This window comes from Cryptomeria japonica, chromosome 10 (assembly GCF_030272615.1).
Source record: "Cryptomeria japonica chromosome 10, Sugi_1.0, whole genome shotgun sequence".
In the NCBI taxonomy this organism is placed as follows: Eukaryota; Viridiplantae; Streptophyta; class Pinopsida; order Cupressales; family Cupressaceae; genus Cryptomeria; species Cryptomeria japonica.
Window position 1 is genome coordinate 538105158 of NC_081414.1, and position 25205 is coordinate 538130362.

At 41.0% G+C, this 25205-nt stretch overlaps 1 protein-coding gene across 1 annotated transcript in view; it reads right to left on the reverse strand.

Moving 5' to 3' along the window:
• Nucleotides 1-25205, reverse strand: part of LOC131060846 (protein SCO1 homolog 2, mitochondrial) — a 140854-nt gene that overhangs the window by 86072 nt on the left and 29577 nt on the right. The window contains exon 4 of the mRNA XM_057994263.2: nt 6408-6608. Within this exon, the coding sequence (XP_057850246.2) occupies nt 6408-6608 (201 nt within the window). The remainder of the gene's footprint in view (nt 1-6407; nt 6609-25205) is intronic.

The following is a 25205-nucleotide window of genomic DNA, read 5'->3' on the forward strand; positions in this document are numbered from 1 at the left end:
AGAAAAAAAGAAAAAAAAAATATTATATATATATAGTATTTTCTGTGGTTTTAATTATGTTATTTTGGAAATGAAAGATATTTCAAATTAAATCATCTTTTTATTATATATTTTAATGTGTTATAATTATATAATATTATATTCGTAGAATATATATATTTATGTAATTATATTATATTATTATATATAATTTGGAATTTGGAATTTAATTTAGATTATTGATATAATCTAATCGGGTTTATTTGTAAATTAATCATGAACATATAATTAGGGGGTTAATTTTTATGTGATTTTATTTAACTTTATTGGACAAATAACAAATTGAATTCTTGTATTAATATAGTTGTATTTTCTTATTGTCTGAAAAATCTTTAATTGCAAGTTATTTATACTTTTGGCTGTTTTAAGAAAAGATTGCTTGTGTTAGGATCTTGTGTAAATGGTATTTGCAGTCAAGCTTAATTTCGTTGCAATTCTGGTTGAGTTGTCATTATGTCATATGTTATTATATCTCCTTGGTCAGGTGTTGTTGTATAACCCCGTTAATGTGAGCCATTGTGTGTTTTGTCCAAATGGTCAATCTTGGGTTAGTGATTGTGTATCCTTCACCTGTGGTTTGTCAGGATTAGTTATGGTTGTCTGTTTTGCCATAGAGTTCTCGTAGAGAGACCTTTCTTGTTAGTGTCCTGTGAGAGAGAGTGGCTTTTGAGCAGGGGTCGTACCCGAAGTGGATGACAGGATAACCCGTCGAAAGTCAGTTAAAAAGTGATAACCTAATAATATATTGGGGGGGAGTGAAATAAATATTAATTAAGATAATGTACCTCATGCATAGGTGTAGTGCTTGTACAGGGCTCATAATGTTACGAGAAGGCCTGGAATGGCAAACTTACCACCTTGTCTTCACGAAAGGATTGGTAGGGTCCGCATGAGACTTAGTTGGAGCCGGAAGCCGGAAGAGGTTACCAAGATAGAGAGTCGGGACCTGGGAGAGGTTACCAAGATAGAGAGTCGGGACCTAGGAGGCCTACCATGGTAACCATCAAGCTATGCGATGACACTCTCTCCTTAGAGTCACTAGTGTTTTGTGAGTTGAGTCACATGGATGTTTGCGGAGTCTTGTAGTTCTTTCGTACTTGTCTTACTTTGCTTGCTTGAGGGTTTTCTACTATCTCCTAGCACGGTGGGGTGGTTCCCTTTCGGGATCACATGGTCGGTTGGTAGTTGAGACCTTGTGTTCATTGTATCAAACTTTTATGTAACCTTAATATTGTAACTTTGTAATTTATGGCATTATTGGAAGCCATGTATTTATGGATATTGTAATATGATGTCAGTGGAATGTATGTTAATTCAGTTGCTTTGATCTTATGTATAAATGATTTATGGAAAATTGAATGCATGGGAATACTTGCTTTTTTCATTATGGAATTTAGATGTATGTGTAGTTTTGAACTTAAGCATTTACTTTATCTAATTAAATGGACAATTGGATTAACCATGGTGTTAATATAATCTACGATTAATCTTCATTGGTAACCCTTAGGAAATCATGTGTTAGTCTTCCGATGTGATATTAGACGTGCAATGGCTATAGTTAATGCACTTAATCTTTAAAAAAAAAATTATTTCACCCTTTAGTTGCCTAGTTGTGTTGTTTTCCTTTAGGGTTCCTGGCGGGGCATTACATTCTCTTTCAACTCTACTCTAAAATGCTATCCAAGATTGAGCTACTAATTACTATCTCTCTTTTTGCTAACTCCTAACTATTCTCTAACTATTAACCCTTACAAATGAGGAGCCAAGGCTTTATATAGAGAGCCCTTTACAAATTGACGGCTCTGATTGACTTAGAATCAATGGGTAGGATTAAAGGATAGAAACCCTAATTAGGGTTTGTTATAACAAACTTCCTTAGCCAATGAGAAAATTACATTCCAAGAGTGAGGACCAACAGGAAGCAGGGGTAAGTACATCGAAGTTTGTGCCATCTCCGATGAGTCAGGTACATTGAATCTGGACATGCTGAGGTGGACCAATCCAACTAGAGGAAAAATGACTAGGATGCCACCTTGTCTGATGTCTGTATCTTGGTTGATCTCTTTTCTGTCTTTTGACGCAATGAATGATGTACCTCCTTGACTCTCATATGCTTGATGAGGCTTCCTCATTGTCAAGTGTTCTTTCTCTAGTAGCATACCTCGCCGCTAGCTTGCAACTCCTCGAACACTTGAAGTCTTCCAACGCTTCAAAACACCTTGAGTCCTTTATGCATCTAGAACGTTCTTGATGGTGATGGGCTTAGAATAGGTCGTCCTTGTCCTAGCCTAATTTTCTTCCACCTGCAAAACAAACCAAAAGATGATTAAGTACACATGATATATTTATCTCACATGGCATTTTCTACCTTAAATCATCAACAAAAAGGCATTAGAATGAAATTTGCTCAAGATCCTCCCCAAGGAGAGGCCCTATAAGAATTTCACTCTGGACCCTTTGGAAGGGTCAAGAACAAAATTTGCATTTTAGCTCAAATTTCATCATCTCCTTGCCTTGAACTTCTCGACCTTTCTCCTGAAGACATCATTGATTTGACCTCAAAAAAGACCAAAAAAGAGGATTTCGCTTTGGACCTTGGCCAAGGACAGGACCTATAAGGAATTTCGCTCTGGACCCTTTGGAAGGGTCAAGAGCGAAATTTGCATTTTAGGACAAATTCTATCATTTCTCTACTCCAAAATGCCTTCCAAGGCAAACATACACTAGTCTTTTCTCCATCAAGGCCTGGGAATCCATCTCTTAATCTCAATCATGGGAAAATTAGGTGATTTTGGGAATTTTGCTCTGGACCCTTTGGAAGGGTTAGGAGCGAAATTCCTATTCTAGGTTGATTTCACACTTCTTTCATTCAATCCATCTTTAAAATTGGTCAAACTCACTTCTCCTTACCACCATCAAGTCCATTTGCCATCCACTTAGCTCAAAATCTTCACTTTTCAATGCCTTAGGCAAAATAGAGGGTCAAATGAGGATTTCGCTCTGAACCCTTTGAAAGGGTCAAGAGCGAAATTCTCAGTCTTGGTTGATTTTTACCATTTCATCGCCTCAAACCTCCTCTCAAAGGCAAATATGCATCAAAGCCTTCCCAACAAGCCTTAGAAGTCAACAAATTTGGTCATATTAAAGAGCAAATTTAGAGGAAAAGTGGATTTCTCTCTGGACCCTTTGGAAGGGTCAGGAGCGAAATTTTCATTTAAGGCTCATTTCTCACTTCCTTTCTCCTTTCCTCGGCTTGGATATAACTTGTTAGGCCTAAGAATCCATCTCTTCCAGTTCAAATTGGCATTCTCTTCAAGATTTTGTGAAAAAATAGTCTTATATGAATTTCGCTTTGGACCCTTTGGAAGGGTCAGGAGCGAAATTCACCCTTTGGCTCAAATCTTGACTTCATTTTCACATTTCTTCATCCAAACAAGTGAATTGCCTTCAATAATACCTGGGATATGGATTAGTTCATAGTTTTGGTCAATGTAGAGTGTTTTATAGAGGAATTCGCTCTGGACCCTTTGGAAGGGTCGGGAGCAAAATTCCTGATTAGCTCAAGTTTCTTGACCTATTCTGCTTATCTCACCAAGTTTGGCCTTGTCCAAGGCATTCCCAAATCATCTTCACATCAAATCATGCCTAGGACTTCATCTTTCGTCTATTGGATCAATCTTAAACCCTCACAGATCATACTGACTCGGAAAACTTCACTGACTTCTTCGAACTCAGACCAGACACAAAAGCAAAACTTGACCTAAGGCCTTCCTTAAAGAAACCCTGACCTGGACCATCTACTGACTCACCCTGGCTCAAGCAAAGCTTGCATCTTAGTGATCCCTCTGGCAACACTCAGCATGAAAAGGCTAATAGACAAAACCCTAAAAGACCTAGAAAACAAACCCTAAAAAGCAAAAAGTAGGGGTTCCCATTTGCAATGGGGTGATGTGTGAATACGTCACAACATATGGTAATACATAATTTCATGACAGTGGCAGACCAAATCTGCCATGCGTCAGTTCTATCTGCCATTACTAGCTACTAAATATATTAATAACCAATATTTTTAACTAGTGATAGTATTAATAATTTATAGAATTGGTAATTAGCAAGTACATAAATTATTGGTAATGTTGTTTAATTCATTTATTTATTTATATATATATATATATATATATATATATTCCAATCAGAATAAGGAATAATATAAGGGTTATAAATATAGATATTGTTATGATAATAGATATTACTATAATGATTATAATTAATATAATATATATTAGTAAGACATATAGTATAATACCATCTGAAAATAAATATATATATATATAGCAATAGTAATTTGAATAAACAAATAAATCTGAGACTATAAATCAGATTGAATTATCAATTCAGTATCGGGAAAAAGATTATGTTATCACTGGTTTGATTCATGTAAAGATAGATTTGTCTCCTAATCAACTTAGTTTAAGTCATAAGTATATTGAATTAGCTTAATTTTGGTTAAAACAAGCCTAGAACTAGTAGGGGACATTACACAAAAACAAATCTGATCACCAATTGCTCTTAAAGCTGATATATCAATTAATTCCCCAATCTGCAACCAATTGGATGTACGTCCAATTAATTCCCTTCAATCAATTCTTCAAAACAGGAATTGGGTTTACCGTCCAAATCCTAAAAGCATGGGGTTTCCATCCCTGGCTAGTTGCTTGGCCAACTTTTGCCAAAATTCCAGAAAAATCACACAATATTCATCGTTTTTTCCTGCTGCCGCCTATTCTCCTTATTTAACCGATTTCTCCCAGACTTGTGCGATCCAAAATCAGCTCCATTAATCATGCCAAACACTATCGTTTCCACTCCTGCAACTAGCCACGACTGCAGGACTTCCAATTCGTGAGCGTTGGAAAAATATGACTCGGCCTCCATGGCTAATTAAATTTTATTGCCGGTTTCTCTATAGTTGGAGAAGAACTATTTCACCCATGTTGAAGTCTTCACGAGAATAAAACTCTAATCGGCTCAAAACATATATTTTTTCCCTTGAGACTAAAGTCCAGGAAATATTTGGAGATCGATTATTTTATGCCTCTATAGTTGCCAAAAATATATTGGACTTCCAGGTCTTAGTGCAGCCCCCACATGAGGAATTATTTATCCATGACTCTGCCAAGGATGGAAAATAGACTTGATCGCCTCCCATTTATTCAATAAATAATAAATTATTTATTAATATATTTCATATTTTTTATTTTATTTTTATTTAATATTTATCCCTTTTATTAATAGTGGAAATTGGAATAAATGAATAAATAAAATATATTTATTTATTTAATTAATTTTGGGGACATTACAATAAAGCTCAAAGTCTCTATCCCAAATGCTAACTTAAATATTTCCAAGAGATTATAATATAATATTAATTTATTTAATTTGAATATTTCAAGAATATTATTATTATTTAAATATTTATTAATTAAATAATAATATTTAATAAATAAATAAATAGTTAATAATTCCAAATAATCATTCCTTGATAAACATATTAATTAATAATAGTAATTGTTTCATTTAGGATATAAATAATGATCGAGGGAACATTACAGAAAATATATTACTAATGCCCAATTTGTGTTGGTTACAGTTGTTTTAACAACTCACTAAGTCTAGTTTTAGGTAGAACCATACAAAGGAATTTTGATCCTTTATATATGTACTATTTTGGATGGTTTGGGACGATAAATATCCAAGCGATATTTTATTAATGTGCAGCTTGGAAAAACAATAAATCCATGATATAAATATCCTTTTTGGAACGCCTTCAAACGTCAAATTACATCCCACTTCAAAAGGTATGAAAGAGAAATCAACTGAAAAGTTTAACATTACCACCCAACAGACATCCTACAAAACAAGGGATCACCAAAAGTAGCTTCCCTTCAGTGAAAAGATCTACCTAAGATTCATTTTGTTGGATTTAGTTCAGTTAACTCAGAACCAATTTGTAAATACTAAATACGTTTGCAAGGACCATTTTCGTCTTAAAGGTTGAAACAAATTCCAAAAATACACTTTCTCTGATATTTCACTGTACTACATAGGATTGAAATACATCCAATTCATTCAAATCAATTTCATTGGTTTGCACTTTGCAGCACAAAATTTCAAGTAAAAAAAAAAGATTGTCTAGAGATGAACTGAAAAGCAAATAGGTCTAGAATTCATTATAAAATGAGTTCCAAAGCATGATGAATAAATCTTTTCATTAAGCTTTTAAAAATATGAATAGAAAGACAATACACCTTCACATCAGATATCTGGTAATGCCACTGTAAAGTGTAAAAACATATAAAACAGCGCACCTAAGATTTCAACAACTTTGGCCATCTTTTGGACTTCATCAGGATCAATATCAGGAGAAGATGTGTATCCAAAATAGATCAGGGTCCAATTCCCACAAAAGTCACTGTCTGTAACAGGATTTTCCTCATAATTAATTAGCTTAAAACGGCCTCCAATTGTCGGTTTACTGACTTCCATGTTTATTGAATGACCCTGTGAAGCTGAAAGAGCAAATTATAGAAGAATAAGGCATTCTCACAAGAAAAAATATATATCAAATCCTATCTATAAAAAGGATATCTTGCAATCCACTTTTATTTCCAATAAGACAAACTTTGAGACCACCTTACAAATGCCTTTAGCAAGAAGATATGCAAAACACAGTACTACCTACGCATGGAATAAATGCACTCTCAGATTTAAGCAAAACATCTTTCCAGAATGTTTCACCAGATCTTTACGATAAAACAAACAATTATCATGTATATTAATTCTTTTAGACTGTTGTGATAGGTTGGACCTGTTAAGGAGGTGGACTAAGCTCTCGATGACTGTCCTGTAGCATACTAGGTAGGTATACTGAGAGATATGTGAGTATTACATATTAAATATATAACCATATAGATATACAAATATGAGATTTTAAATAAAATTCCAAGAATGATCCCCCAATGATCAGGTAATAGGTAATCAAAGGATTTGTAACTACGCAAAGTGGATTTCCCCCAAGTAGCTTTCCAGAGCTGAAGTTTAGTAGCGCCACTAGAGGCAATCCTCATGTACTTTGGGCTAGGATAGTAAATAGGGATTCCTCTGGATATTTTGTGAAGGGCAATGCCTTTGTCTTGGGAACTAAATCTAACAATGAGGCTGAGTGGAAAGCAGTGGTGTTGGGTCTTTCCATGACTTTCACTGTCATATGCAAAAAGCTGATTATGGAAGGGTATTGGCACTTTCAAGGCTTGAGTAGAATGTCTTGTCCAAATTGGAATCTTTGCAGTCTTTTTGAAGAAGCGTGTTATTGTTGCAATGGTTTTGAGTCTTGATGATATCTTCTTCACTCATTGCCTTAAGGAATGTAATTAGGTGGCCAATTTTTTGACTAATGCTGATGTTGATCAGATGCCCTTCTCAACACTTATCAATGAACATCCTAAGTCTTGGTCAGGTTTGGCAAAGTTCCTTTTTGATTTAAGACCTTCTTAGGTTCTGCCTTTGGATGGTTTTGGTTCTTGAGATGGATCTCAGAATTTCTACATGGATACCCCTCCTCTTTTGGTGCCATCAAGGTTCACTATTTCAAGTGTTGGGATTTTTTTGTGGCCTCTCCATGTACTTCCTTGTTATTTGAGGTGTCACTCATACATAAGTGTGCAAAAGTTTTATTTCAATCCTCCATGGAATTGTCCATTGTCTTAATTATAGCTTTGTCTTTTGTTGGATGGTTGTGTGGTGCTCATTAACAACTTCTTGTTTCAATGTTAGTCGCTTGGTGGGATGTTGCCTTGTATTTTTTGTACACAAGGTTTACCATGGCAAGGAGGAATGTTTCTATGAAGACTCGGATTCCTTCATCCAAGGTAAAGTTTTTGATCATCATTTGTGCACAAGTTTTCAGTGTCTTGACTCTGTCTTAAAATTTCATCAAAAGTAATTTAGGTCTTCAAGGCTATCAGGACAACAGCTTGTTAATGTCGCATAAGTCTGTTCTTTCAGATTTCATGGCAAAATTAGAAGTTATTGTCTCATTTACGGAAGTGCTGCTTTGATTTTTATGGAATGGTAAATTTTTATTTCTATTTTTCACAAAGAATATTGTACAATCTTTTGTGTGATCTTGTGTATGTTTTGTTCAAGACTTCAAGTAACTCAAACTGCTTTTATTGAAAATTGCAGGAATTGTATTGTAGAATTCATTTAATTTCTATCATGCTTTAAGTCATGAAGTGCCCATTAGAGGACCTAAATGCACTTTTTTATGATTTGAAATTCACACGAAGTGGCTTGGGTGTGTTGCTAGGGGTGGCATTGCATTTTTTTGTTTTAATCCATCATTCACTCAAGTGATTTTCTCTCTCCTAACATGCCCCTTATTGATGCACTTTTTGTTGTGGTTTGATGTCAAGTTTTAATATTTAAGTGAAAAAAACAGCCTCCAAGTTTAGACATCAAAAGAAAAGGTCACAAGGTCTAAAAAGTCATGAGCCAGCAAACATAATTCAAGAGGCACTCGAGGGTTGTAAAAGGGCAACGAATGATGAGAAGAAAATAAATCAGTTTCTAGCAAATGAGTGATTTCATGAGGATTGCAAAGCTTCAAGGAGAGCTATCAAGGAGCTAGGTAAAGAGGACACACAGAGTTACACAAGCAGATTGTATAGTTAAAAAAGGGTGTTCATGAAGATGAATAACCCCAAACTATTTTGGAGGGAACTTCAATCAAGAAAAAAGCAAATGAAGAATAACATAACAGCCACTCAATGGCTTGAAAATTGTAAAACAATTGTATGGGCAGGAGTCAAGGGTTGAAGCCCACCCCCAAGGTCAATACGACAACAAAACTATTTAATTTACAAGAGATGAAGTATCAAGAAATTGAGTGTAGGCTAGGTTAGGGACATGACTGAGCTTCAGGTTATATACCTAAAATGGTAAACAAAATTCCTTGCACATCACATTGTGAAAATACTCAACAACATCATCCAACATGGTTTTCCAAGAGATTGGGTTACCAACTTAGTGTAAAACAAAATTCTACTACTGAGAAGTGGGGAAGAGGGGGGGTGGAGGGTGAATCAATAGTAGATACAAACTTTTGATCCTTAGTCAAATTTAACTTTTAATAAAACTTGTCAAACTTCAAACTGAAATCTGAAAATTATCGTAACTGAATCCAAAAGAGATGCAACCACACAAGAAACAATACACAAGATTTTAGGTGGAAACCCAGTATGGAAAAAACACAGTGAGAAATGCTGCTAGGATCTACTGTCCTAATCCAGCCTCACGAATAATTCAATTACAATGTTCAAGGGCACCAACCCTAAGGAGTTACCAAACCCCTATTCTAAGAGCACCAACTCTTTCAAATATGAGCACCAACCCAGCACCAATCACATTTACAACTTACAGCTGTTTTTAGCCTCAAAAGTTTTACACTTCACAATATCAGGAATATATGAGCATGTTATTACAATCTGAATATTGTCAACCTTCAACTATTCTATGTAGTATTATTTCTTTTGATAAGAGAACACTGCAAAAAATGATTTCTGAAAACTGAATGCTGTCAGTGATACCAAGAATGTGCAAACAAAAACTAATTCTTCTTAGTGTCAAATCATTAAACACTTGCAGACACGCATCTAGAACATATCTGTTAGCAGCACCCTTAAAACCCTTTCTACACAAATTCAGAACGTACTTTAAAATGAAAATAACTATTATACCTGATCACAACAATTCACCCAAGCCACTGAACTTCTTATCTTCATACCAGTTCAGACTTCTTCACAACTTTCAGAAATATTGCAGCAGAAAAGAATGTTCCTTAGTCACAGAAACTCCTCTCTCAGCCTTTTCAAAATCTTTTAATCAACTTCTTCATAGACTGCATTCCTCATTCATAAAGCATACTCAGAAAGCTTTCATTGAACTTTCATAGAATGATTTTTATAATCAACAATTACATACATTCATTGCTCTCCCAACTCCACCTTTCATTGATGCCTTTGCATTCTTATCTTCATTGATGTATGGTTAATTAGATTCAACTGCCTTAAGCAGTTACAACTGTTGTATGGTTAATTAGGTTCAAAACTGAAAACAGTTGGTAGTTGTTAGTTCCAACTGGATCAACTAAGCACTTAAACTGATTCATAACCAATGCCTCTATCTAAGAAGTGTATGAAAAGCAACAAAACTTTGCTACAAGAACCATAGTGACGGTGATATCCTGAGACTTATCATCAATCTGAAACAATCAACAAACGTCTTCTGTCATTCGAGACATAATCAATCTTGACTATTAATATGTAGATCAATCTGTGCAGATCGTACCAGTGACAGGATCAAACTTGTAAAATGTCTGTATGTATCAATCCAATCTGTATGTGTTTGGTTTTCCGTATAAATATAAATAAATCTGTTTGTTTATCATATTGACAGTTATGTTTTTGTTCTTCATCAGGAGCAGTTTTATTCACTGAACAATCAAAAATAACTTCTGCATTTCATCAGAATGTCTAACACCAATGACAAATATTCTAACAATGACATCAATGACAAATATTCTAACACTTAGGAATATCTCTCTTTAAAAGTGGGAATGCTAACAATCCTTTAAAATATCAAACAATCATAATCAATCATTTGTTTGCAAAGTTGTTTGCCAGCATGGTTGACCACAAAATTGAAAGAAGGCGAAAGGAAAATAAAAGAGTGCAAAAGGGCAAGTAGGGTTCAAACCAGAGCAGTCAACACTCGATCACAAAATCACTTTGAGGCATATCATTGAAAAAATTTAGAATGAGAAAGAGGAATTTTTTTTTTTTTTTGCTGATTTCAAGAAAGCTTTTGACACAATTCCTAGGAATAAGTTACGGCATAGAATGAAGGACCTTGATATCCCAATGCAATTTGGAGCAATTGTCCATAGGCTTTATGAAGAGATTCAAGTAAAAATCAGAACTGAAGTAGGTATATCAAGAAGTTTTAGGAGCAACATTGCAATTAAGCAAGGTTGCTCATTATCTCCTACTCTCTTTGGCCTTTATATGAAAAAACTTGAACAATTGAATCTAAAAGGTGGGGATGGTGTTCTTTTGAGAGAATAAGTAGGCAAGCTTCTATTGTATGTTGATGATCTGGGAATGCAAGTTAATACTAGCAAGACCAAGATCATGATCTTAAACAGAAAGAAAAATAATCTTATTTTAAAGTAATCCAAAGGAAGCAATGGAGTATAAATACCTTGGGGTTGACTTCAACAAGCAGCTTAGTTGGGAAACTTGCTGAAGAAAAAATGACTTTTGGAGGGTGGAGAGAATGTTGTGCTCTTCAAAATAGATGCAAAGAGGCAAAATTATGAGATTGGATGTAGTGCCTTCCCTGATTTGTCCTAATGATAAGGGTTATGTTAGATACTTATAGACTTGTTTGTGTTCCTAATACTCCTAGCTTCTTGTTTGACTCTTTATATTGATATTCTCTTTGGTGGATTCATTTTGATTATTATGATGATGTTGATTTTATACTCCGGATTAATTATTGATGTTAGGTTTATAATTAGCTTCGTGATTATTTACTATTTAGGAGATGTGATTCATGTTTATTGCTTATGATGATTTATCATGAGCTAACCCTAAATCAGTGGTTACATTAAATGTGAATGATTGCTGTCATTAATTATGTTATACCTTTGCTATGTTGTCTTACTGTTGTGGATGTGAAAGGGACGATGTCACATCACTCATATATGAGCGAGGTGTGATGTTGCAATTCTCCTTCACCTGCTTGTGTGCCTTATGTTTGTATATATGTTGTGTATAGACATTTGGTGTTATGTAGGATGCAGGTACTAGGCATCGACTCCACCTGGTCTCACAAGTTTAAGCGACTTTAATCCCAATGGCAGTTGATCAGAAGTGGCATTAAGGCCCTACCACATTCTAACCCTAGTCAGTGTCCTGTGTGTTCTTGTATTCTTGGCTAGCATCATCTTGTTAGGTTTTATGTGGTTTAGGTATGATGTATTTAATTTATTTGTTGATTTGATGTTATTAGTTATGGTGATTAATAAATATATTATAATATATAGTCCTAAATGTGAGTGATTAATTATGTGGGTTAAATTGTCTCATATTATTATATTAATATTATTTTGTGGAATTATTTTATTTAAGTATTTATGCTTATTTATGGATTTAATTACTCAATTATATTTTATTTTATTTTTGGGAGTTGTAATTGGTAATTTATAATATTACCTTTTCTTTCAATTGTTCATGGGGAGTGAGATTGTGTTTGAATAGAGGGTTGCTACAGGTGTCCTCAGTGCGAGAGAAAAGTATAGTTTTGGTTTTCGAATGGATTTGGTTTTGGAAAAGAGTGGTCTTCTTCATGGGAATGGGGTTGTAAATGGTATTTTGGGAAAATCAGAATGTGGGGAGAGTTGCAGATCTGCATTTTGTCTTGAAGGTTGAATCTTGATCTTTGGTTTTTTTGAGGGAGTTTTCTTGTGCACGCTTGGGAGTGGGTTTGGGAGTGCTTCTCGGAGTTCATTGTTGTTGTGTGTATGTTGGAGAAGCTTGGACTTGCTGTGGATTGATTGACATGTCAGGGTTGATCGTGTGGGATCGTCTTCCTTCTCAATTCCTTTGTCCAATTCTTCTTTCTTCTAGGTTGGTGGTTTTCTTGATCTTCTTTTATTTATGTATTTTGCTTTAGAAATAGAAAAAGATTGTTTATTGTGTGTTTACATGATGTCTTTATAGTTCTATAAAAATTCTAGGCCTTTGTTTCGTATTTTGTTATTTAGGTGTAACAGGTACTCCCATTTCACTTCTTTAAGAGGCTGTTTTTGTTGTTTGAAGTCTTGTGAATTGTTTTTTTGGTCTTATGGTTGTCAAATCATGTTTTTGTGGTAGGAAACACACCTTTCTCAAATGAATATGCATTGGTTTTTGGTTGTAGTGTCATTTCAAAGTCCGTTGGTGGGCTTGAAGTTGACCCAGTGTAGTATTCTTGCCTCTGTTGCTAGAACAGAAGGCAAATGCAGTCAAAGAATTGGCACATCCGCTAAAAGAATTAGCAAAAGCACCTGAATAAGTGTCATATGTGCTAAAAGAAGTAACAAAAGCGCTACTTTACAGTTTTTCACTCTCGGCTTGGTTTTTGGAGTCTATGTCGGTATAGGTCAAACCAGAGGCTTGTTTAGGGGTCTGTAACTTTTTGTTGTAGTTTCCCAGATTCTATGTGATGGTTTCATGTGTCTCCTATTACTTGCATGTGTTTGTTTATTGATTCTGCATTTATGAAGATGCTTTAAAAGCGTTTGGTTCAAGGAAAGAATTGTGGATCAGAAGTGATGTCATGGTTCAGATTATGTTATGGAACCAATGATTTATGATTCTATGATATTTCACCTATGTTATCCCAAGTTTCCGGGACGAGGGGCAAGGGGGACAAGGAAATGGGTTTCTGCTACAGATTTTTTAATTGCCATTTTTGGGGACAGGGGGACGACTATATGAAAAATAGGGAAAATTTAAAATATATAGGGAAATTTCAAATATTCATATGATAACATTGATAAATCATTTATCATATACATTATACATAGCAATTGAGTTGAATTGAGAGTTCAAATGAGAGTTGAAATTCATAAATTCATATACATGATGTAATGTAATAGTTAATACATGAGGAGGCGTCCCCTACCATCCTCGGGGTGTTTCCGTTTCCGAGACTCTTGATTTTTCCCAAGAAATGCATCCCCGGTATGTTTCTGTTTCTGGTACGCTTGATTTTTCCCAGGAAACGCGTCCCCAGGTAACACTGTATTTCACATTATCATGTATGGATTTTTGGAGTTGGATTGGTGTTTATAGGCCCAATCTCGTGCTTGATGTTAGTGAATCAGTGGCTATGTATATGTTGTTGATTCATGACTTAACCCCCTTTTGTTGATTGGGTTTTATGGAAGTCCTATTTCTACTTATGAGGTCTTTGCTTATGAGACATGGTTATGATGATTTATTATGTGAACCATGGATGTTATGATATTATTGTGATCGTCATGCTATACCCATAGGTAAGTGGTGTCTAGGTGTAAGTTAGGGGGAGTGACTCTCAAGTGGGTGTTGGGGCCCTAAAGTGGCTGTCAGGACTCAGGATATCTCATTGAGAGTTGGTTAATCAAGTGATAACATTAAATTAAATGAATTGGGTTGGGTCGAACACAAATTAATAAGATAATTATTGGTGCCCCAGTCATGCCTCGTCTGCTCGTATAGACAAAGGATGAAATCTCATGGCCTGGAGTGCTTGTTTAGGCTCAGGATTGGAAAGGCCTGTATGGTAGATCGAACTTCCTTGCCTCCATGGAAGGATTGTTTGAGTCCACGTGTGCAATCAAATGGGCATCGAAGTCTAGAGTTTGGAGAGGGTCGGACCTAAGGATAACTCATGTTGATACCATATGATGACACTCTTCCCTAGTTGTAGCCTGGTACCCTATCCTATGTGGTGTTGTGGAAGCCTCTGGTGACTTTGTGTTTTGTGGTTGAGCCTATTTCTTGTGGTGTTTCAATTCTTGTATATGTTTGTTCCTTGTGTACATTTGTGTTCCCTTGGATGTATAGGTGTCGGCCTAGGTCAAGTGATGTGTGTACGGGGGGTGGACTTTTTGGTTCCACATGGTCGGGTGGCTGATGCCTTCTTCCATTGGGATATCTGGTGGTTTGTTCGAGAGCTTGATGGACGGTTATTTCTTCTCTTCAATTCCACTGCTATGGATTTATGATGCGAATGTAATCTTTGTTATATGTAAAAATTCATCTATGTACTTGTATTTGTATATCGTTCATGTGATCATTGTAAAATGTCATTCTTATTGTAAAAATTGGTGTAATCTAAAATGTAAACTATGCATAGCGTGTAAGATGTAATGTAATGTTGTTATCATATGTTTAATCTATGCAGTGTTGGTACCGGCTATAATATAGGAATGGTTAGATTCATTATGTTAGCAAGATTTGATAGGATGGGAACATTTGGTATTCGTGCTTAAAATGAATGTAATATCTTAGAATTGTTATTTGTGCTATATCTCATGGTCATTATTTCTATGTTTTAAAATGTGTACGTTCTTATGCCATGTATAATGATTAGACATTAGTTTAAGTAGGAGAAGCTTCATGTATCTTTAGTTGTTGCTTAATCAGTAATGACGTTAGGACACCTTAGAGGATGTAGGTATAATATCAACAGTTTATTTCCACTTGCGCATTGATGTTATATAATCATGTTAGTGTAAATGTATGAATTTCTTTAAGTTTAATGTGATGTTGTATCTCTTTTTTAAAAAAAAATTATCTCTAAGTTGTTTAGTTTAGATAGTTAGTTGGCTTTATTCTCTAGGGTTTCTTGGCGGGCATTACATTGGAAAACTATTCAAACTGTATTTAGGCTATTAGTAATTCCGATAGTGCTTTATGGATGTGAAATGTAATGTCCCCACTTTCAAAAATAATTTAATAATAAACAATAATAATAAATTAAAGTACAAAAGAATAAAAATAAAAAATTAAATTAAAATATAAAAAAATATTATTAAAATTTGATTGAAGTTAATGAAAGGTCAAAAGCCATGAGATGATAAGTTGAGACTCCCCCAAATATGAAGTATAAAAGGGAGAGGAGAACTCATTTGAAGGGGTAATAATTTGGGAACCAGAAGTGTGTTTACCCTCATGGGTGAATAACTTAAAACATAAAGCACGTAATGTAGAATAATAACACCATAGATATCAAACAAGGATATGAGATATTATTCCATTCATAATCGTGTGTTGCAAGTTACATTCTGAAGTATATAAAGATGCCGAGGGGGTGCGAGTGCCAACCGTCGCACCGCAACTACCACCGCTTGGTTGCCAACTAACAAACCCAATTACAACTTAATTAACTAGTCGTATTACCGTATACAATAATGCGGCTAACATCATCCCCCCAAAAAGAAAAGTCGTCTCCAGGCGACTTACAACAAAAATGGAGATCATGCAACCTAGACTATATACATATCAGAAAAACTAGGGAGGGGGTTGAGGAAGCATCCCTGAAACAGAAGGCTGAGATGCCGGTGTCTGGGCCGCCAAACAGGCGCGGAGCTCATACGCCTGCTGAGTGCATATAGTCACATCTCGCTCTGCCACCAATACTTTCTCCAAAGCTGTCTTCACCATGTGTGCGGCTTCCAGCAACTCCTCTTTTGTATCCGCTGCCTCCGTCACGCAGACCAACCGAGTCTGCAACAAACTCCTCTCGGTACTGACGGCATCCAACTCCTGCTGCACGTGGCTCCTCACACTCTGCTCAGCCGCCAGACGAATCTCTACCTCGGTCGTCTCTGCCCGAGTCTCAGTCGTCTCTGCGCAGGCCACCTCAAGCTGTGCCAACAACTGCGCCCTCTCGGTTGCCCAGGAGGCCTGCTGACTGGCCATCTCCTTCTCCAACGCTACTCATGCAGCCTCGTGGACCGCAAACTCCTGTTGTGTACGCCTCAATGTATAATAGGCATCCCGATAGACCTGCTCGATCTCGCGGACAACTACTGTCACCCGACTCTCCACAACGAGCTGACGCAGCCTCCAAGCCTGGAGCATCTCCTTTGTCTCAGTAGTCGGCCAACCCTGAGACTCAAAGCAGGTAGCAAAGGCTACCGGGCAGCCCATCTGCATAAACTATAAGACCTGCTCTAGCTCCACCACCACCTGCTGCAATGCTTGCGTTTGGGCAGCGGCCACCACCCGCCTACCCCTCGTCACCATGTCAGCTAGATAGGTCTCAATATCCTCCCCCATATGCGCCGAAGGCTGTGAAGTCTCTGGTGGAACGGACACAACGACATCCTGCTGTGAAGGTACCTCCTCCGCCACCGAAGGTGTACCATCTCCTAGCGCTTGCCAAGCAGAGGCAACCTCCCCCACCTCATTCCCAACTGTGAGTCCATGTGCCTCTCCTGATGAGTCATCCAAGTCGACTACCTCTGCTCTAGTCTCTCAACACGGTGAGAATACAACAGCTCCCTCCGGTTGTGCCAGTGTCATCTGAAACCGCTGTGTGAGCCAGCTCTGCATAGCCACGAGGTCAGCATGCATCTCTACGATCGGGGGATGGTTCGCTGTCGTCGGCTCCTCCAACAAGGAAGCAGAAACAGTCACCACTACGTCACTACCCACAACGTCCAACCGCACCTGAGGCTCGGTATCCACCACCTCCATCAGCCCCTGCTCCTCAGCGACCGCTACCCGATGCGGTGACTCCTCCGTCCCTGACTTTGCCACGTCTTCGATAAGTGCCACCGTGGTTGGGCCCGGTGATGCTCCCTGGTGCTCGTGCTGGAGGGGACCAAGTGTAACAGGCGTACGGCTCTGCCCGAAGGCCGGAATATAGGGGCCGCCCACTCCAGATGATGGCACAGGCGTGCCCATCGGTAGTAGGGGTGGGGCAAATAGGACTCGTACCAGCTCCTCTGTCGCCCGACTGCTATCGTCCTCCTCATCTTCCGCTTCTGAATCCTCCGTACTGCTGGAATCCCTCCCACTGTCAGGCTCCCCTGAGGCCGAGGCCGTATCTACCACCCGTTTCCACTTCGCGGAAGAGTGCCCAATGTTCAAGTGCCTCCAATACATTATTGGAGGCTCACCTGCTGCCAACGATCCCTATGGCCGTACCTCCAACTCTTCCTCGGGCACTGCTTCCCGCGTGGCCTCCAGGAACAACCCTATAGCGTAGTGAGGCATATAGAATGTGCGATGCTGCAGCGTCAAAAACTCATACATGCGCTCTGCGAGTAACGCGGCCCAATCATACACGATGCCATTCATCAACCCGTTCATCAGCATAATCTAAGGGAGGGCGATGTCCGACGCCCTACCCGACCCTGTCAATCTGCTCTTGATGACATCCATAATGCATCTCCAGTGGCCCTCCGCAACAAAAGTCTTACGGATTCCTCGACCCTTCGTGGCACTAGCCACGCTGTCCAACTCTGTTGTCGTCAAGTTCGTGGAGATTAATTTAATCCACCGCTCCTTCTCTTCCCACTTCATCTTTTTAGCCTTCAATTCTATTTTCTTGCCCTGGCTGCCTGCCGAATACCCTCGTGAAATCCCCTGCTTTGAAGGATATAGTAACATCCCTCCCGAGGTATTCAAACATGCTGGTGCATGTGTGCCTGTCGAAGGTGTCTACCATGAACCAGAGGGCACCCACATACTCCAGGATAGGAAATACAGGCATCCAAATAGCCCACTCTACTTGTGCCTTTTGGAGATTTTGCTTCACGAGATCATTGTCGTGAGTGTCCTGCCACCATTTCCGACACTCCGACCCGTTCAGGCCTTCAAAGGTGATGTTCTGGGGGGTTAATGTATTTTTCACACTTACGGCACCCTATGGTGCCTTCTGCTTTTGCATTTGTCAGGCGCTAGCATCCATGGTGCCGCCTACAACACGTATGCCGGACGCTAAAACCCTGGTATTGCTATCCCTCTGACTGCTACTGGAGGAAGCGTGCAGCTGTGTTTTCCAACTTCTTTTCCCTACTGAATCCATTAATCTCTGTATAACTGAACTCCTGAATTCCTGTTAAAAAATCGTATGGTCTTAGGCACCTTCGTAACGACCACCTTTTTCTTGTGTGGCTGCGTGGTCTACCTGTGGCGGTCCTTTTTCCCTTGCATGGCTGTGTGGTTTACTTCTGGCATGGGCTGCGTGGGATTGTGTGAGGCTGTGCGGGCGTCTTTCTTTTTGCGGCTGCTGCGTTTTCCGTTGCTTCTTTGTTTGCCTTTTGCGCGGGGTTTATTGTGGCCGTGTGCGGGCTGCACGACGTTGTGCGGCGTGTGCGGGCTGGGCTTTTCTTCTCGTTTCTCCGTTTGTGCCTTGGCGGTTTGCGTTTTAATGCTTTGTGGAGGGTTTTAATGCTGTGCGGGGCGATGTGCGGGTGACCACCGCACGGTGGTTCCACCTTTGGTGGTTCCACCTTCGGTGGTTCCACCGTACGATGGCCCCACTTTCTTCTTTTTTTTTTCTTTTTTTTTTCCCTTTTTCTTTTAATTTTTAGCGGACTGACAAACAGCCTGACTGGAGGGTCCAGGTTCCCTCCGTTCGTGATAAGCCTTTAATTTCGACCCATTGACGACGTCTGGCACCTCCTTCCTGTCTAGCGTCCACAACTTAATCACGCCGTTGGTATTGACCTCACGCACCTTGAAGGGCCCTAGCCATCGCACTTTAAATTTCCCAGGTCTGATTTCGTTCTTCCCATTGAATTTCAACACTAGCTGTCCGGGAGTAAACTTCATTCGCCGAAGGTGGTTGTCGTGCCAAACCTTTCGTCTTTGTTGGGCTGTCTCTGTGGCCCATTGTGCCAGCATTCTTTTTCGTCCAACTTACTTAAGGCATACAGTCTCTCCCTCAGGCTTTCCATATCCCCGAGTCTGTTCTCTACTACAATGCGAAGGCTTGGCACCATGAATTCTGCTAGCACCACCGCTTCCTGCCCGTACATGAGTTGGAACGGAGTCTGACCCGTGGTCATTTTGTAAGTTGTTCTGTAGGCCCATAGTACAGAGGGTAACCTCTCCTCCCAATCTTCCTTTCTACCCCACAGGACTTGTAAATTACCAATATCAATATTTTGTTTGTGGCCTCCGCCTGGCCATTGGCACGTGGGTAGTATGGGCTCAATAATGAGTGAAAAATCTCGAGCTCTGATGTCAATAGCCGTATGACATGGTTCACAAAGTGGCCCCCCCGGTCACTGGTCAACTGAATAGGTATACCATATCGCGTAATGATTTGTTCGTAAATAAATTTCGCCGTGCTTACTGCCGAATTATCCGGGAGAGCCCTTGCCTCCACCCACTTGGTCAAGTATTCTATCGCAACTACAATGTACTGGCACCCTCGTGTGCGGTTGGCCTTAAGAGGACCCACAAAGTAGAGTCCCCATCGTTCAAAGAGCTCCTGTGCGTGCGACGGGTTGAGAGGCATGAAGTCCCGCTTCAAAGGTTTGCCCGTCCGTTGGCAAGTGTCGCACCCCACAACCCACTCCCTGGCGTCGTGATGTACGGTTGGCCACCAGAGTCCTGCCAGAAGCACCTTGCGGGCTGTAGTGTCTGGGCCCATATGTCCACTTGCGAGTCCTTCGTGTGCCTCCCTTAATACGCTCGAGACTTCTTCCTCCATGACACAATGCCTTAATACCTGGTTCGGCCCCATTTTGTAGAGTAACCCGTTGATGAGCGAAAAAGTCCTGCTCCTTAATACAAGCTTTCTCCGTTCCGCTGGAGGCATACCCTCCGAAAATCGAGACGTCGATAGGTACTCTCCAATCTTCCTGTACCACAAAGGGAGTACGGCTATTTGGAACAAGTGTGCATCCGGAAAATCATCATTTACTCCCTCTGGAGGTTCCCCCGACTTAATCCAGGACAACTGGTCGGCTATGACATGGCTTTGCCCTGGTCTTACCACAATTAAAAATGTGAACTCCTGTAGTAGCAATAGCCAACGGCTTATCCTCCCCTAGATAATAGGCTTGTTTACAAAGTACATGAGTGCCTGGTGGTCTACGTAAAATGTGAATGGTGTGGCCAGGAGGTAATGACGGAATTTCTGTACGGCATAGACCATACCGAGGGCTTCACGTTCTGTGGTACTGTAGTTCTTTTCCGCTTTCGAGAGCAGCCTACTCGCAAAATAAACGGGGTGGTCCAACCTGTGTCCTCCTACCTGGGCTAATGTAGCCCCAATGGCATAGTTTGAGGCATCCACATGAACGTGGAATCCCTTATCCCAATTCGGGTATGCCAGTATGGGTGCTCCCATCAACCTCGTCTTTAGCTCTTCAAAGGCCTTGCTCTGTGGCTCTGTCCAGATGTATGGTTCCCCTTTCCGTGTCAACTTATCCAACGGGTGGGACACCTCAGCGAAGTTCTTGATGAACCTCCTGTAGTACCCCACATGACCAAGGAAGGATTTTATCCCCATGACGTTCGTAGGAGGTTCCATTTCTACTATTACCCGAATCTTGTCCGGATCCGTTTTCAATCCTTCTTTACACACAATGTATCCCAGCAATCTTCCCTGTGGTACCATGAATCTACATTTCTTCGGGTTGAGGGCCAACCGTGCCCTCCGACATCTCTCTAGGCACTCCCCGAGGGTTTTTAAGTGGATGTCTTGTCCGCTGTAGATAGACCAATCATCCAGGAAGGCTTTAAAGTTCCCCACCGACATCTTGTCGAAGATGTGCCAGATGATGCGCTGAAAGGTGGCAGGTGCATTGCATAGACCGAAGGGCATTCGGTTGTATGTGTACACATCGTCCTCCACCACGAAGGTTGTTTTCAACTTATCTTCCTCCGCAATGGATATCTGGTTGTACCCAAAGAACCCATCCATGAAGGAATAGATTTCATGTCCAGCTACTTCCTCCAAGATGCTATCGGTGAAGGGTATGGGAAACGGGTCTTTAATAGTGACAGTGTTCAGGCACCGGAAGTCTACACAGATCCGGATCTGATTGGCCTCTTTCTTGAGGGAAATCACAATGGGAGACACCCATTGGCTTGTCTGCACTTTGAAGATTATGCCCGCTTCCAACATCCGCTCAATTTCGTCGTTCACCCATGCAGCAAAATTTTTGTTCATACGGTAAGGCCGCTTCCTTACCGGTTGGGCTCCCGGTACTAATGTTATTCGGTGTACACACAACTCTGGGGGCACGCCCTTCAAGTCCTTGTATGTCCATGCAAAGACATCCTTGTATTCAAGGAAAATTTTGGAGGCTGCGGCCTTCAGCACTAGATTCCAATCATCTCCGACAAGGATGATCTTGGGATCACTCGTCCCCCGAGATTTGTCTCCTTTAAATTGGCTTCCTGATATTTAATGGGCTCCCCCTTCAAGAATTGGTGTGTCGGCGTCTCATTCACCGAGGCCTCCCCTTCCTTGTACTCGCCATATTCTAGGGGGAATATATCCGGTTCTTCCTCGATGCTCAATACATTGCACGAGGGTGTAAATAATTCATAATCTCCCATTTGCCAATGGAAGAGGCCATTCAAGAAGTCCCCGTCATCCCCTGACCATACCTCCAGTTCTAACACCCCTTCGTCACTAGGTTCCATGCGGCGTCCGTCTCCGCCCTCCGCTAACTGGTCTCCCTCAGATTTCGAGTCAGAGGAGGAGGCTAACTCCTCACTCACCATCTGCGTACGGAGATCGATCACGTACTTCCTCCCAACGTTTTCCAAAGAAAGGGTATTCCACTTCTAGTTATGGTTCGCTCTTGCTGCAATGAGCCACCCACGGTCGAGAATGGCATCATATCCTTTCTACTTCAGGGGGATTACTACAAAATCCAGCACGAATGGCTATGTGCCAACCATCACCTACTGGCCCATGAGGATACCAAGGGGTTTAATCCTGTGTTGGTCTGCCCCTAGTAGGTTGAACGTAGGGGGCCACAACGTTGGCTTTCCCAGTTTTTTCCATGTCGCTTCTAGGAGTACATTTACTCCTGACCCTCCGTCCACAATAGTGTCTGTCAAGGTAGTCCCCAGTATACCCATTTCTACCGCCGTCGGGTGGCGTCCGCTGTTGACTACCAACAACATGGGGTCGACCGTGGGGCTTACGACCTCCCTAAACACGAGGTCGGTTGTGGGGCTCACGACCTCCCTCGTTTTTACTTGTGGAGGTACAGAGTTTAAGATAGCCGTTTTTAGCTGCGGCATGGTCTCCAGGAGGTCTTGAATTCTCACAGGTACCTCTACCTGCAATATTTGCCATAAGATTTCTTCTTCTCCCCTCGTCCGTGGTAGACTTGCTGTCTGGTGGCTGTTCTGTCCTTGTGCGGCCATTTCCTTTGTGATCTCGTCTCTTGCCTCCCGCACTCTCTCGGTCTCCGTGTGGGGATTTGGGTAGGCAACCTTTTTAGCCTGCGCCCTTGTGATTGCCAACACTTCTACCTTCGTGGGTTCTATGTTTAGAAGGTTGACACCAAGCTTCGGGCAATTTGCGTCCTTGCGGTCACCTGGCCCGCACCATCGGCAGAGGTGCTGAGGGTTGGCTTCGTTTGTGCAATCGCGAACGAAGTGTCCCCACTGATTGTAGGCCCTACACTGGATCATTGGCCGGCCTTTGGCATCATACTGGATCCGGTTTCTGTTATTGTTATTATTTCTTCCGTTGCCACGTTTGTTATCCCGGTATCCTCCAAATGATGCCGTTGTGTTTGTTTGTTGGCCCGTACCCGCTGGTGCGGACGTTGTGGCCTGCTCCATGAACAACACCTAGTTCATTTGCGTGTTCTGGGTTTTCATGTTGTATGGGCACTCCTTGGTGGAGTGTCCCATCACTTGGCAAATCTCACAGAATGCCTTCTTCTGGCAAGTACCCTTTGTGTGCCCCTCCTCTTTGCACTCAGTGCACCATATGTCCCCTTTGGTCCAACCGGTGTTTCTCATTGTTTTGAATTCCCTCCTCATTTGCTCCATGTCTTTCTGGAGCGCTTGCACCCGTTTGCCAGCCTCGCTGTTGCTGCTGCTTTCCTGTGACGAGTCATCCTCCTCGGACGAGCTATCCTCCTCCTTTTTCTTCGATGTCTTGGTCTCGCTCTCGAGATCCATCGCTCTATTGTATGCGTCTTCGTACGATGTAGGTGGAACGATTTTCATCTTCTTTCGGAGGGAATGCTTTAGTCCCTCCACGAACCATCGCTTTTTCAACCCATCTGCTGGTTGACTCTCCATTTTTCCCAGTAGTTCCTTCAGCCGCCGACTATAAGCTCGCACTGTCTCGTTCTTATTCTGCTTCGTTCCATAGATCTCGGCGACTATTTCGTTGTCATCTCTCAGGAGACGAAACTCTATCCCAAACTCCTTCAGGTCGGGCCATGTGCCGACTTTAGCTTTGTCCATATCTGAGTACTAGTCTATGGCCACTCCCCTCAAGGTTGCTGGGAATTGTGTTACCCATTCATCTTGATCGATAACACCGTTTGCTGACCAAATGGTTTCGCACGTTCGACAATGGCGAACGGGATCCTCTTTGCCGTCGCCATTGAACTTCAGTAGTTTCTGTTTACCTGCCATTGATGGGGGTCCTCTCCCCTACGGTGGCTGTTGCTGTGTCTGAGCCCCTGCGCCGCTTCCTCCAGCGCCCGTGGTCTGTCCTACGTGGGTGACTAGTGGTACCGTGTTCTGCCTGCCGTGCATCGCACCTACGGCCGTACGGTTGCCCTCCCCTTCGCTCTCACCCGCACCCACTCCTGGTTCCCGTTGGTGATCTTCACTCCATGGTGTAAGGGATAAGTTTCTAAACTGATCCCGAGTCTCCTCAACTAGATTTCGCCGTAACCTTGTTTCTTCCAAAAACTCTTTGTGGCTCCGCATCCTACGATGCTTTGGCGACGCGTAGAAATTTCCGTCGGCTTCTGCACCCTCCGTGACACCTCCTTGGTTCCCCTCGGGCCACCCTTCGGCAGGTCGTCCTTCGGCAAGTTGCCTCAGCCTCCATCTACGTTCTACTTGCTGCTCCAGAATCAAGGCCCTCTGCGCAGCCTCCCACTCGTCCGTTTCTGCTTTTTTGTTTCTATCTTTATTCAATAGGTTGGCCATTAATTGTCGCACATTTCCATAATTCACAATACATAAATCAAAACACGTCTTTATTAATTCATTTCCTCCAATACAACTCATGTCAATGACACTTTTATTTGAATATAAAAAGTTCAAGGTTCAATTCCCTCCTAGCCAGGTGCCATCTCGTTCCGTTTCCTGTCGGCTGTTTTCTTCGTAGCGTTGAAGGATTTGTTGGCGTCGCTCTTCCTGGGCAATCTCCTCCAGGCGAGCCTGTTGTGCCAGCGATGCCTGTGCAAGCAACCGAGGGAGGCGGTTCATCAACCGGTTTATTGTTGGGCTAACCTCCAGCACTGTCCACACGACACTTGGTGGGATTTCCGCCTCTCGTCGGACGTAGGTCTGGATGGCTACCTGGAGTAAAATTGAAAATTCTCTCATTGC